We start from the raw sequence: 14,789 nt of genomic DNA on the forward strand, positions 1-14,789 counted from the left end.
TCCATTCTGGTGTTCCATGTGTCAGTCTCTCCCTTGTTCTTTATCTCTATATATCAGACTGGGACGGTTGCTTAGCAGCAGTGTGAATCAGGCTCCGGTGACTACTTTCTCTACTTGAGTCTATGGAGATCTGTGTGTCACCCATCACAGACTTCAGCAGTTCCTGTACCCCACTAGTATCACACGGGGGGGGGGCAGAGACTTCTATCATCAGATACTACTGATACTTACACAGGTTCATGTCACACAGGTGTAGAAGAATATAGTGCAGCCTCCCTGTCTGTATACTTATGGTTTCTCAGCTTATTTAGGAGAATATAGAGAGAATGATAATCCGTGTCCCCAGCATGCAGAAATGGTATGGTCTGTAGCTGGTCATGTGATGCTGTGCTGAAGCATCATTGGATTGATAGCAAAGCAGAAAGGAAGAGAAAGCTGGGGAAATCTAAGAATCGAGATGGAGGCTTTTTCTAAACGCAGGCAAGATAGCAGTTAAAAAGTAAGTACAGTATATAGAAAAGAAGCGTAAAGTGAGGATGGAAAGTTGTTTTTCCTCTGGAGGGCTTCTTTAATCCATCAGGAAATTGGTAGCGCTGCACTGGGCCCCCAGCCGTGTGTCACATGATGATGTCATGCATGACATCATCATCACCACGTAAAGTGTCGCTGAAGGGCCTGGGTTAGACGAAGTGCAGGAAACAAATAGGTAAGGGTGGGCTTGGGTTCTGGGGTGCATTTGTGACTGGAAATCTGGAGGGTACTGGGGCCTTGTACCTCTTTTACTTTTCAAAGGTCAGTAGTGGGTCCACAGGGCCAGACTTATTTACAACCTGTGAGCATCTCACCTGTCACTACTGAAGGGGGCGCCACTGTCCAGGATGCAGCTTCGTTCCTAGTTTATAGATTGGGCAGTGTTATGTGGGCACTGTATGATTGTATTACTTGGGCACTATATGGTACACTATAATTTGGGATTAATAGAAATAAAAGCACAGGGCACCAACCAACCTAAGGCCGGCTTTGGCTATGGCACCTGTAATGGCAAACTTACTATTACCCAGCTTTCCCAGTTCCCTGAATGACAAATCTGCCTAGTCAATAACCGTTACAATCCAAGTTTTCCTGTATTACTAGGCAGATTTATGTCTCGGGATCCCGAGGACGCTGAGTAGCGGTTCCTATGGGGTCTGTAACGGTGATATTGTGGTCACCCAGCTTTCCTAGGATCAGATATAATTGGATTCTTGGGTTTTGTGGATAAATCAACATGCGCTGCACAATTTGGAGGCCCGTATAATTTGTAATCTAAAAATAATAGAGTGGTCGGTGCTGATTTTGGCGGGCTGGAGGGTAGGCAGCTAATGAACGTGACAGGCTGGAAGCCTCGGTTTCTCTCTTGTCGGCTTTTGATCAGTGAAATAATGGCTCATTTACTGCACTGAAGCACTTCGAGCTTTTCCTTGTCTTCTGCTGTGACAATCTGTTCTCTCTCGCCGCTTCTACTTTTCCAAACTAACCAACTGTGTCATGGGTCTAATGTGCCCTCCGTGCTGTAATATCGATTCCTGCGTATTCGCACATAAGCGGCGCCTCGGCCAGCAGACGCAGTCATTTCTGTTGTGGGCGCCGCACATCTTTCTTGCTCATGAATCTGGGGTTGAGCCAGGAGAGGATCACTGTAGTCACACCCGGTGGGGGGCGGCTGACAGACCGCCTGAATGCAGAACATTTTCATTGTAATTATGCGAATATGCAAATCTGGTTCATAAATGTGGCAAAAGTCAGGAGAGGGTTAAAATGGCATTTCTTAAAAAAAAAACGACCGAGACCATTGTGTGGGGGCTCCAAGGAAGGTTGGTCAGTACCGGGTGAGTGTTTTCAGGTTGATCGCCACGTGGGAACACGATGATGTCATTTGAGGGGGTGCAGACTTTCGCACCCGGGTTGCCATGAGAGTAGATATTCCCAGCCATAGGCGTTACACTAGCCCTAGTGGTTGAGGGAGCCCACTCAGGTGCAGGACGTTGTTCCTTTTTCCGCTATCTAGTTATACTATGTGGGATTTACTTTGTGCAGAAGTTCCGATATCTCACACTATTATCCCATACTTTTCAACATTTAAATCCCAAATCGTGGGACATTTGTAAGCCCCGCCCTGTTTCAACAAGGAACACCCCCAAACTGCAAGAAGTGCCCCTTTTTATGCAAAATGTCAAAGTCCCGCCCCTTTGTAGTAATCAGCAGGACAATCTCATAAAAAAACGGGACTGTTGGCAAGTACGCTATACATCCTTTATCGGGGCATTGACTTGGGGCCCTAATAATTCTAGTTGTGCCTCTTTTGAATTGTAAGTCTGCTGCATTGAAATAAAGGGGTGATGTTTTTTGAGGTATCTGGTTTTCCATACTGCCGGGCTCGGCTTCCACCAAAGGCCATCCAGTTTAGCGGCAAAGAAAAGGTTAAAAAAAGATAAGAAAGTAATAAAGGGGGCATCCAGGATTAGAAAACTTGGTGCTTTCTTTCAGAATCAGCGCCACTCCTGTACATGGGTTGTGTCTGGTATTGCAGCTCAGCTTCAATAGGGCTAAGCTGCAATATCACACACAACCTGCGCACAGGTGTGGCGCTGTTTTTGGAAGAAAGCCATGTTCTTCTAATCCTATACAACCCCTTTAATAAAAAGTACCTGCAAACAAACAGGTTCCTCTGCGGCACCTGATTAAGCTTGGCTGTTGCCTAGCAACAAACCCCGCCGCCAGAGGTGACAGCTTAATGACATAGCTATAGGGGTGCGGAGTTCACAGTCACGCCCGGGTTCAAGTCCTCACCTGGCCCACTCTCATAAGACTGCAGCACTATAAAATACACTTGACCAAGATGGAGCTTCACGCTCTTGCGGTCACCTTCGATACTATAGAATTACTGGGGGAACGATAGTTGAGGCATTACCAATGATTTCGAGAGTCCACTGCGTGAAACTCACTGCATGTCCTATATTGGTGCGTTTTCACGCACCTACGCGCCCATTGAAGTCAATGGGTGCGTGAAAACCACGGACAGCACACACACGGATGCGCCTCAATTCAATTGAAAATAATTTTAAAAAAAATGTGCTTTGCGAGTGCGTGATTATCGCATGCCCCTCGCAAAACACGCTGATGCATAACGCAACACACACGGACCAGATTCACACGCGTGTGAATGAGGCCAAACAGAAGAGGCATTGTATCTCCACCACATTTATCATCACAAAAATCTGCTTAATACGGCTTTACGTGATAAAACTGGCGCGGCTTCCAGTTCAGTGAGCCGAGACCTGAGTAATCTGACACAGACTGGTTGCTAACGACTCGCTGCCTGACAACATCGTATTAAAAGCTGTGTCTGTCACATTGTATCCATAGCAACCAGTCTATCCCAAATGATTCAGCTGTTCCGGTCAAAGCTGAGTTGTCCCTGTGCTGACAGCAGAGAAGGGAAAAGTAGCTCGGCAGCGATCACACCATTAATCAGATTTTTGCATTGAATCTCTTTAAGTTAAGATTTACATTTTGGAGTAGGTAGGTAGCTGGTGTCCAGTGTGTAGGTAGGTAGCTGGTGTCCAATGGGGGGGTAGGTAGGTAGCTGGTGTCCAGTGGGGGGGTAGGTAGGTAGCTGGTGTCCAGTGTGTAGGTAGGTAGCTGGTGTCCAGTGGGGGGGTAGGTAGGTAGCTGGTGTCCAGTGGGGGGGTAGGTAGGTAGCTGGTGTCCAGTGGGGGGGGGTAGGTAGGTAGCTGGTGTCCAGTGGGGGGGTAGGTAGGTAGCTGGAGTCCAGTGGGGGAGTAGGTAGGTAGCTGGTGTCCAGTGGGGGGGTAGGTAGGTAGCTGGTGTCGTGTGAGGGAGTAGGAAGGTAGCTGGTGTCCAGTGGGGGAGTAGGTAGGTAGCTGCTCTCCTGTGAGGGAGTAGGTAGGTAGCTGGTGTCCGGTAGCTGGAGGGTAGTGGTAAGTTATGCACAGTGGGAGCAGGGTATACAGGTAGCCGTCGTACAGTAATGTGTCTGGTGGGGGGAGGGGTAGGTACTCGGCGTTAAGAGGAGAGTAGATAGACGTCTAGTGGGAGACTGGGTATATAGCTGATGTAACTGGGTATGGTTGGTGGTAGGTAGGTAGGTAGGTAGCCAACCCTTCCTAGTCCAACCCTGCACATCAAGAACAGCTCTTCTAAGGATAACTAATTAGTGATCCATTATTATAATGGAGTTCTCCTTTAACTGTGTGGGATGATTTCCAGGGATGATGACACTCTCATAGGGTTTGTGGCCGGTTTTATCCCATATTTTTCATTATTCTTAATAAGCAGTTCCGATCGTCCCCTCCTGGCGCCCAGCTCTACATAACACGAGGCGGAGAGGTCCACCATATAGAAATAACACTAATCACTGCAGCAGATGGAGGAGAAAGGAAGCGTAATGACAAGTCTGGGACCAACGTGAAAGGACGCGATGATACTGTAGGAAGCCACACAGATTGTGAGCCCACAAGCCGGGCCTTCCTTGTGTTCCCGCAATGTGTTCCTTGCTTCCTCTGCCGCACGGCGAATGTTATGTAAGACGAATATTATTAATTGAAAGAGGCGATGTAGGCAGAGAACGGGGAAGTAAGACATAGGCTGAAAGCCGAGGCTTATGTCAGGGGAGAAAGAAAGACCCCCCAGCCAGTGTGTGGGGGGGACGCAGTTTGTGCTGCGCTGTCGACGAACCGAACATGAATTCATTCACCGACTCATTCAATTCTTGGAAGCAGCTGCATAAAATTAGCAATAACTTACAATGGACGTGAAAAAAAAAAAATCTTCTCCTTCAAGGACTATATGTGCCGCGTCAAGGCAATGAGAACTTATTCAGAGGGGTATCATTTTCCTTCAATGATCCTGCTGGGAAATATAGTGATTGGCTGCAGATGATATCAGACTCAGACGCCCTGCGAACAACAAGTACGAGATATCCCATGCCACCTTATTAAAGTGATACCCGCTGTGGATGTACAGCTGGCAGTGCCCATTGTATGATGTGTGGACAATTAGACCACAATTACGGATCAGCCCCCCCAGTCATCAACACACCCTGAGGTGGTTGGCAAAACCAGGTGACTAAAAGGAAAAATCTCTGTCGGGTGGTTAAAAACCAATATGGCCGCCATTACAGCTCCTACATGGATTTTTGGATGAGAACAGAGGTCTAACTTGAAGCTCTTGGGTCCCAGTGCATAATCTGTAACATGGCCCCCAACTACCATGTGCCATTTGTAATACTGGTGCCTTTGTATGTAGCATTGGGGGCCTATTGGACCCCTCAGGCATCAGGGCCGCGGTGTGACTACTGCCTCTGCACCACATATAGCTACATCCCTAGACAAGATGTATCTGGTGTCGAGAGATTTTGAAGGGTACTGTAAATGTAGAGGAGCCAGGTAAGTGCCCACACACAGTGGGTGCAGGAGAGAGCCCATGCAAAGGACCATATGGTGTATCAGGGTAACTTGTACAGTCTAGATAGAAGAGTAACCCCCACGTAGGGTGCAGGTGACCGTCAGCATATCAGACAAATACTTATGAGTGCCGTAATACACTGGAGTGTCCCCAACACGGGCGTCGTAGCATAGAGAGAGACCATGTAGCCGCTATTAGGCCCCTGGAAAAAGGGGGCCCAAATCAAGTGGGCTACATACCTTAAATTGGTGGTGAGCACCTGTACAGGGATCCGCTCTCCACAGGTACTAAAACGTTAGCTAATAAGGAGGTGGGGTGTTAACCCAAGGATTATGAAACGGTGAGGGGCAAAGAACCCACAAGTCCTATCGTAGGCGGCTCCATGGTGTGGTAGTGTTAACCAGCACCAGACAGGGGCCCATTTTTATTTTTGCTATGGGGCCCCTTCACCATAGAGTTTTTAGGTGAATATCAACATAGAAAGTCAATGATGGCATTATCAAAGTGTCCACGTACAGTGCCCTGGTCCATATTACACAAATCATGTGTCCTCACAGGGTAAAATAAGGCTATGCCCATGAAGCGTTTAGGTAAATGTCAACATAGAAGATCAATGAGTGCCCACAGAGGGCATTATCAAAGTGGCCGCATACAGGATTCTGGTATCAACATAAACCATTTAATATTGGAATCAGAGTGCCCACATTGAGGGCCCACTTGAATATAAATACAGAACAAGTGCCCACATACGGGGCTCAAGTGAATGTCAAGACAGACGATCAATGAGTGCCCTGAAAAATGATAGTCACATAGAGGGCTCCGGTGAATGTCAACATAGATCAGTGATTGTAGACAGAGGGCGTTATCGCAGTGCCCACGTACGAGAATTAACATAAAATATCTTCTGGTCGAAGTGCCCACATAGAGCGTTTAGCTGAATGTCAACACAGGACATTAATAAGTGCCCAGACAGAGGGTTCAGGTGAATGTCAAGACGATGATCGAGTGCCCACAGAGGGCGTTATCAAAGTTCCTACAAAGGTTGAGACGGATGTCAACAAAGATGATGATGACGAGACGGCTTACATAAAGGATGCCAGCCACATTGTCCGCATTCATGGGTCACGGGGGGGTGGGGTGGCCCACATTTGTGGTAGCAGAATGCCCCACAGGTGAGGGAGGGTGTAGGGCTGAACGTGATGGACCTTACAATGTAACTACGCAGATATGAGACACGCAAAACCGAACCACAGGGCCTGAAGAAGAGACATGAGGCAGACATATGATGCAATATTACAGGGACAGGCGAAGAAGGGACAGACAAGAAGAATGGGACCAGGAAGGGATATGAGACAGACTGACAGACACCTTGGGAATAGACAGCCATTTGCATCTAGACCCAGTCCACAGAGACAGGACATTTGTGCAATGATTTGAGAGACTAAAAACCATGACAGAGAACAGGGGAGGAGAAGACAAGACAGACAGACCTGCAAGATAAGAGACAGACAGACAGCAGTGTGCGGAGAGACATTGGGGTGGCAGGAGACAGCTGGCAGCAGAGATGCGCTCTCCTCTGTCTCCATGGTAACCTCTAGGCATCTTACAAGGAGACGGCTAACTAGAAAAAAGACGGGTGGGGGGTGGATGTAGAGAGACTCAGAAAGTGCTGTAGAGAGAGAAAGAGACAGTCACAGACTGAGCCATGAATGAGACAGACTGAGGCAGATACAGGAGACGCTTCCTCTCCTCCGTACACAATGTCTTGTCTCTGCAGAGCATCTCGCCATTAACCCCTTCTGCAATCCCTCTATTAACCCGCTGCCTCCCAAACCATCTCGGCCAAGGAGCTCTCCCTGCAGAGCGTCACTCCCCCCCCCCCCTGTTCCCAGGATACTGCTGCAGAATGTTGCATCTTGCATGCAACAGTGGACAAGGAAGGGTAAAGAGCAAGAAGAGAGAAAGGTGGAGACAGTCTGCGAGGGAGGGAGAGAGATAATAGGAGTGGAAGGAAGGGAGAGAGAGAGAGAGAGGGAGAGAGTGTGAGAGACAGAGAGAGAGAGAGCGCAGTCATCCTGCCAGACAGAGCAAGACGCGTCATCCTCTGCACCCCAAAACCAGCCTGCACCCCAGCACGGAGGTCAGAGCACCGGCTGCGTGCACCTATGTCGTGGGGGAGGTTCACTGGGAAGAGATTTCCATCTTTGCTCCGGAGCTCCGGGCGTCCACCTGTTGTGCATGTGGCGGTGCGCCCGCCGGGTGTGTTGCTGCAGCTCTTGGGGTGTGTGTGGCAGTGCACGCTTTGTGGGTGTGTCAGTGACTTGGTGGGTGTCTAGCATTGTGTATTAGTGCTAGGGACACCACTAGTTGCATTGTGTACAGATACATTGGTGCCATCATCACAAGGTGTGATACAAAGTAACAACGTGGGGAGGAATCTTCACTCACCCCCTAAGAAGTGGAGACAACAGACCTGTCTGTAGAACTACAAGTGCCAGCTCAGACGCCTGTGGTGCTACAATGGCAGCAAAGTAAACCAAGTGCAGATCTCCAGTAACCACCTCTATAGTCTGCTTATGTTTAAGGGGGTATTCACACCTGCAGTTTTTGTTATGCAGCTCTGGATCATAAAAGGAGAGAAGGTATAAAGGATGGATTGTCCTGGTTTTGGCTTCAAAAACTGCATAAAAAAAACCTGATCAAAACCTCCACATGCGAATCAACCCGAACTTTAAGATGAGAGTAAAGACAACCTGACATTATTGATTGAGTTTCCTCTCCTTATATTTTTTTTACGTCATCGATGTACCCGCATTTACCTACACTGAATGACCTTAGTTGTAGCTAGGCATTTCTTCACCAGGGGCAAAAATTCAGTTCAATGCCCCAGCCCTGTATCTAACTACGCCGACCGTGGCAGAGTAGCTTGTTGGCACCCCCTGGCACCCAGCCCCCCTTAGCTACGCCCCTGCTTTATATAACATGTTATAATGATGTTATTGCAATAGTTTTTTTTTCTTCCAAGCTCCCACTTGCAGTTATTAGGGTACAGAGGATATTTATGATCATATTGGGAGGGTTCGCGAAGAATGAGGGATGGTCCGGAATGATCATTTAGATAATAATGTGTTACCAGGGAAGTGTAGGCTATTCTACAGTTGTCTCTGTCTAACTGAATCTTCAACCCGCAGGCAATGATCATCTCGTCTCGGGGTTAACTCTGTGCGGTTCAACATGAAGTGGTATGTAAGATCATACAATGGGGTAAATAGTCTAAGATTGGGGGGGGGGTAATATAATGGCAGTTCGTTACGGAATAGCATTGTAAGAGTTAATTTAAGCAGAGTAAGATCAATGTATGGTTATAGTGATGAATGACTATAGAGAGTTTAGACGCAATAGAGAACTGTAGACCTATATATATGGGTTAGGATTTATAGGTTGGGTATATATAGATGTATATGATGTATACATGTGTGTTTAGATATATAAGTTTCTATATATGTGTATAGGATGTGTCTATAGGGGTTTATAGGATATATGCATATTGATTTGGGCGTATAGAAGAGGTATACATTGGTATATAAGAGTGTATTTATATCGGTGTATATTGGCATATATAAAATCTAGTCTATTAGACTCATTTGGGAATGTTCATCATACAATAATAGGACTTTAGGTGTTTGGAGGAAGCGATGGTAGAATGCTGATTCTATGGGAAAGCGTAATTAGAGTGTTCAAAAAAGCAAAAATAGAGTGCGCAGTGCTGGAGGTAGAACGATCAGAGACAATGACGAAAGTGTGACGAAAACAACGTATAGAGATTGAGATCGATAAAATTAGAATGCCTCATGTAGGGAAACAATGTTTGCAAAATTAGAATGTACAGAGAAGAAAACAGATGTTGTGATTTGTGAGGTAGAATGCTTTATGTGGGGATACAATGTTAGAAGGTGCTGTTTACATAGTGACATAATGTGATACGAAGCCGAGGATGTAAGTAAGGAATATTAGAATGCCTTGTGTTTAGGAAGGGATAACTAGAATGTGCAGGGTTTGAGGTACAACGATTAGAATGCCTAATACGAAGACATAACGTTAGAATGTGCTGTACATATGGTGACACAATGTTGCAATGTCCTGGGTGCTAGGAATGAAGTTAGAATGTGTCGAGTGCTCAGGAGGCAAGCACAGGTAGAGGGATTAGAGTGCCTCATGGAGGAAAACAATGTCAGAATGTGTTGTATGCATGATATAAAGTCCAATGAGGAAGAGCATTGGTAAAGGTTAAGTAAAGTAATGTCAGATTGTGGGGCAGAAAGTTCTTACAATGCCCAGTGTGTAGGGAAGCAATAGTAGAATGCGTAGGGAAGCAAACCTAGAGTGTGCAATGCTTGGGGTAGAAAGTTTAGAATGCTTAATGTGAATGTTCACCTTTGATCACCATTTTTTTTTTATCTCAATCCAAATTTCTGTTGATTAAATTCATAGCATATTTTTATAGGGGTTGGAGTTCCCCTTTCCTGATACAGAGTTCCAAATACCCTGCTTCCCTTAACAAAGTCAGAGTTAAAGGGATTGTCTGGTTTCAGCAAATTAGTGTTATTTTTCTGTATAATTAAAAGTTATACAGTTTTCTCTCTGTATTCCTTTTTTAGGGTTTCCAAGACCTCTGCTTGTTGTTATTCAGTAGAAACCTTCATTGTTTACTTTTAGTGGATACAATTCTGTCCATGGTCATGTGATGGACAGACAGGTGCATGTCTCGTTACAGTATGTGTATCAGAGCTGTGTCTTCTAACGATTCCAGCACCTGTGTGTCCATCACATGACCATGGATGGAATTGTATCCACTTAAAAGTAAACAATGAAGGTTTCTACTGAATAACAACAAGCCGAGGTCTTGAAAAGCATGAGGAATTAATACAGAAAGTATATTGAAAAAGTTGTATAACTTTAAGTTGTACAAAAAATAACTTTATTGTGCTAAAACTGGACAACCCCTTTAAATGATAGCATTCTTGCTGCCTGCAACCACCACTAGGGGGAGCTCACTGCATGTAGATTAATACACCTCTCATTGAACTCAATAATAAATCTGTATTCATTAAACTCCTAAGGATCCCCTGGGTGGAAGAGCTGTATGAGGGAAAGTAAGGTTTTCGGAACTCTGTTTCAGAAAACGGAAGCTGCCACCCCTGTATTATAAATGTGAGAATATCTTGAATTTTAGATCTAAAATAAAACGGTGTTCAAAGGTGGAAATTCACTTTAATGTAGAGAAATAATGTTACAATGTGCTGTTTGATGACAGATGTTAGTCAATGGGGGGAGATGCATTAAAACTGGTGCCAAAAAATGAGAGCTGGAATCTAATCCAGTTTTCCTTTGCTCAGCTTTGATTCATCTCCCCCAATATATATGGGAAAGGGTCCATTTTTAGATCAGTCAATGTTCCAGCATATTAAAGGCTGTGTAAACCTTCGAAAGCGATTTTATTTTCTAAAAAAAAAAAAAGTCTATCAATGAGTTTGGTGCAACTTTCTAATTAGTTCTTATTAAAAATTATTTTTACTTTTTGAGCTACAGCTGCTTTGTATCCTGTCTATAGATCAGCTGTTTCTAGTGCCGAGACCTGAATCCGTTAGGTCAGCTGGACTGACAGATTCAGTGACAGCGGGTCTTGCGTGGATCCACCTGTAAATCGATCACATCTAAGTTATCAACTGTCAGGCTGGGTTCACACGACCTATTTTCAGACGTAAACGAGGCGTATTATGCCTCGTTTTACGTCTGAAAATACGGCTACAATACGTCGGCAAACATCTGCCCATTCATTTGAATGCTTTTGCCGACGTATTGTGCAGACGACCTGTCATTTACGCGTCGTCGTTTGACAGCTGTCAAACGACGACGCGTAAAATGACTGCCTCGGCAAAGAAGTGCAGGACACTTATATACATTATATGCAGGACACTTATATACATTATATGCAGGGCACTTATATACATTATATGCGGGACACTTATATACATTATATGCAGGGCACTTATATACATTATATGCAGGACACTTATATACATTATATGCAGGACACTTATATACATTATATGCGGGACACTTATATACATTATATGCAGGACACTTATATACATTATATGCGGGACACTTATATACATTATATGCAGGACACTTATATACATTATATGCGGGACACTTATATACATTATATGCGGGACACTTATATACATTATATGCGGGACACTTCTATACATTATATGCGGGACACTTGTATACATTATATGCAGGACACTTATATGCATTATATGCAGGACACTTATATACATTATATGCAGGGTACTTATATACATTATATGCGGGACACTTATATACATTATATGCGGGACACTTATATGCATTATATGCAGGACACTTATATACATTATATGCAGGACACTTATATACATTATATGCAGGACACTTATATACATTATATGCGGGACACTTATATACATTATATGCGGGACACTTATATACATTATATGCAGGGCACTTATATACATTATATGCGGGACACTTATATACATTATATGCAGGACACTTATATACATTATATGCGGGACACTTATATACATTATATGCAGGGCACTTGTATACATTATATGCAGGGCACTTATATACATTATATGCGGGACACTTATATACATTATATGCAGGACACTTATATACATTATATGCGGGACACTTATATACATTATATGCAGGACACTTATATACATTATATGCAGGGCACTTGTATACATTATATGCAGGGCACTTATATACATTATATGCGGGACACTTATATACATTATATGCAGGACACTTATATACATTATATGCAGGACACTTATATACATTATATGCAGGGCACTTCTTTCGGACGTAATTTGAGCCGTTCTTCATTGAAGTCAATGAAGAGCAGCTCAAGATTTACGAGCGTCAAAGACGCCTCGCATAATACGAGGAGGAGCATTTACGTGTGAAACGAGGCAGCTGTTTTCTCCTGAAAACAGTCTGTCTTTTCAGACGTAAAAGGCACTTCTCGTGTGCACATACCCTTAGAGACACACAGGACCCGCTGTCACTGAACACGTTAGCCCCGCTGACCTGACGGTGCTAGATACAGCTGCTCTGTATACAGGATACAAAGAAGCTGTATCTCAAAAAGTAAAAATTATAAAAAAAAAAATAAAAATGAATTCGAAAGCTGCACTAAACACACTGATACACATTTTTATTAAAAGAAAATAATCACTTTTGAAGGTTTACATAGATAAAAAATAATAAGTGAGAGTATCTAATATCCAGTCGGCAGCAAAGTGGTGATAGAATCATGTATAGACATGTTCAGACTTAGAGAACAATCAATACTAGACCATCTACAGTACGTCGCATATGCAATGGTAGAATGCGCAGAGGGTGTGGGGTAGAAATTGTACAATATACAGGGTATAATATTAAATCAGAGATCAGAATGGCCCTCGTCTGTGGAAGAAATGTTAGAATGTCCAACTTAATGAGAAGCAACTTTATAGTCTTGGAAATAAATATTGGCATGTCAGACCAGGCAGGGTTAGGCTATGTTCACATGGAGTATTTTGCCGAGTTTTTTGACGCGTAAACCGCGTCGCAAAACTCGGCAAAAACGGCCCGAGAACGCCTCCCATTGATTTCAATGGGAGGCGTCGGCATCTTTTTCCCGCGAGCAGTAAAACTGCCTCGCGGGAAAAAGAAGCGACATGCCCTATCTTCGGGCGCTTCCGCCTCTGACCTCCCATTGACTTCAATGGGAGGCAGAGAAAGCGTATTTCGCGCTGTTTTATGCCCGTGGCACTCAATGGCCGCGGGCGAAAAACGGCGCGAAAATCGGCGTGCAGTGAGAGGAAAATCTGCCTCAAAGTTCCAAACGGAATTTTGAGGCAGATATTCCTCCCGCTAAATACTCCGTGTGAACATAGCCTTAGAGTGCTCACTGTAAGTAGTAGGTCAGGCCAGAATAGAATGCGCAGAGTGTAAGAAGAGATCTTAGAATGTCAGGGGTTAATATGAGATTGCTAATGGGAGGGCAATGCTTCGATATATGCGGTAGAGAGCAGCAATGCTTAAGTGCTCACAAAGTTGGGCTATCAGGAAGCAGAATGAAGGTAAATAATTAGAAAGCTCACTCTATGGGGATGTACGAGTAGAATATCCGGAATATCAGAGAACAATATTATGTGGATGCGTGGCAGCTATGGTAAAATGCCCATTCCGTGGGCAATCAATGTTACACTACCCAGCATAGCAGCAAGTATTATTAGAATGCTCACATAGTAGGGAAGCAATGGTAGAATGCTCAGGGTATAGAGAATGCTACAATATTAGAAGGCACAAATGTTAGATTGCTTAGTAAGTGGAAGTAATAGAAAATGAAATATGTGAGCGTGTGTACCGGGTGATGAATTTATTCTAGAATTTCAATTTTTTGCTATTTTAGAAAGTAGTTTGTTAGCAGGAGCAGTGATAGAATGCACAATGCGGTGGAAGCAACTAGAATGTCAGTTTGATGGGGACGAGCTTCGAGTGTCCAAAGTATCAAGAAGAAATAACGCAATGTCTGTAGAAAGGTAATGCTACAGTGTGCCGAGTGAACACTCTAAAGCTGCATTCACAATTCTGCATGCTTCAGAGCTCAAATCTCCCAATATTCTCTACTGGTTCAGTGTTTGTACAGAGCTTGCTCTGGTGATTTGCATTCTGGGAAGTGTCATCTTTTCCCCAAGTCCTGTATCTGTTATAGGATATCGGTCACGGCTCTGGGGGTATATGGACCCACTAGGCCGCTCCGCCGTAGCGGAGTAGCAGCTGGCCAAACTACACTCAATGAAAGTCTTTAGAACTCGAGTACCTGTATAGAAATTCTGACAGACACGTGGCGTAGCAGACACTTTGGCGTAGCAGATTCCTTGGTACAGATGACACGTGGCACAGAAGACACTTCGCACAGAAGACATTTGGCACCTATGACATCTGGCGTGGCAGATGACACTTGGCGTGGCAGATGATGAACTCGACTCCAACGCTAGACTTTGCTCAGGAACCAACACAATTACTGGATATGGGATACAGGAAACGGGAACACTTGGAACAGGATACAGCTAAGGGACCATTTGCTAAACTAACATGGGTAGACACCCAACGCTCAGGCACAAGAAGGAGGGCAAGATGGACTTAAGTAGGACAGGGAGAACAGGGATAGGTTAGGGAAGAATATAGTGGTCCCTACAGGAGCGAGACACAGA

General features: G+C 44.5%; 1 protein-coding gene across 10 annotated transcripts in view; it reads left to right on the forward strand.

Annotated features, from left to right (window-relative positions):
* Positions 1–467: 467 nt before the first annotated feature.
* PIANP (PILR alpha associated neural protein) overlaps positions 468–14,789 on the forward strand; it is a 44,596-nt gene continuing 30,274 nt past the window's right edge. Inside the window, exons 1-3 of one of the 10 annotated variants that reach the window (XM_075842955.1) lie at positions 7,118–7,431; positions 8,658–8,708; positions 13,985–14,114. In XM_075842955.1, coding sequence (XP_075699070.1) covers positions 14,023–14,114 — 92 coding nt within the window. In that variant the 5' untranslated portion in view covers positions 7,118–7,431; positions 8,658–8,708; positions 13,985–14,022. Of the gene's footprint in view, positions 500–7,034; positions 7,054–7,117; positions 7,432–7,516; positions 7,607–7,669; positions 7,748–8,657; positions 8,709–13,984; positions 14,115–14,789 lie in introns of those variants that run through there. The other 9 variants (XM_075842954.1, XM_075842956.1, XM_075842962.1 and 6 more) reach the window with 9 other exon arrangements.

The sequence above is a fragment of the Rhinoderma darwinii genome, chromosome 11 (assembly GCF_050947455.1).
Source record: "Rhinoderma darwinii isolate aRhiDar2 chromosome 11, aRhiDar2.hap1, whole genome shotgun sequence".
Lineage (NCBI taxonomy): Eukaryota > Metazoa > Chordata > Amphibia > Anura > Rhinodermatidae > Rhinoderma > Rhinoderma darwinii.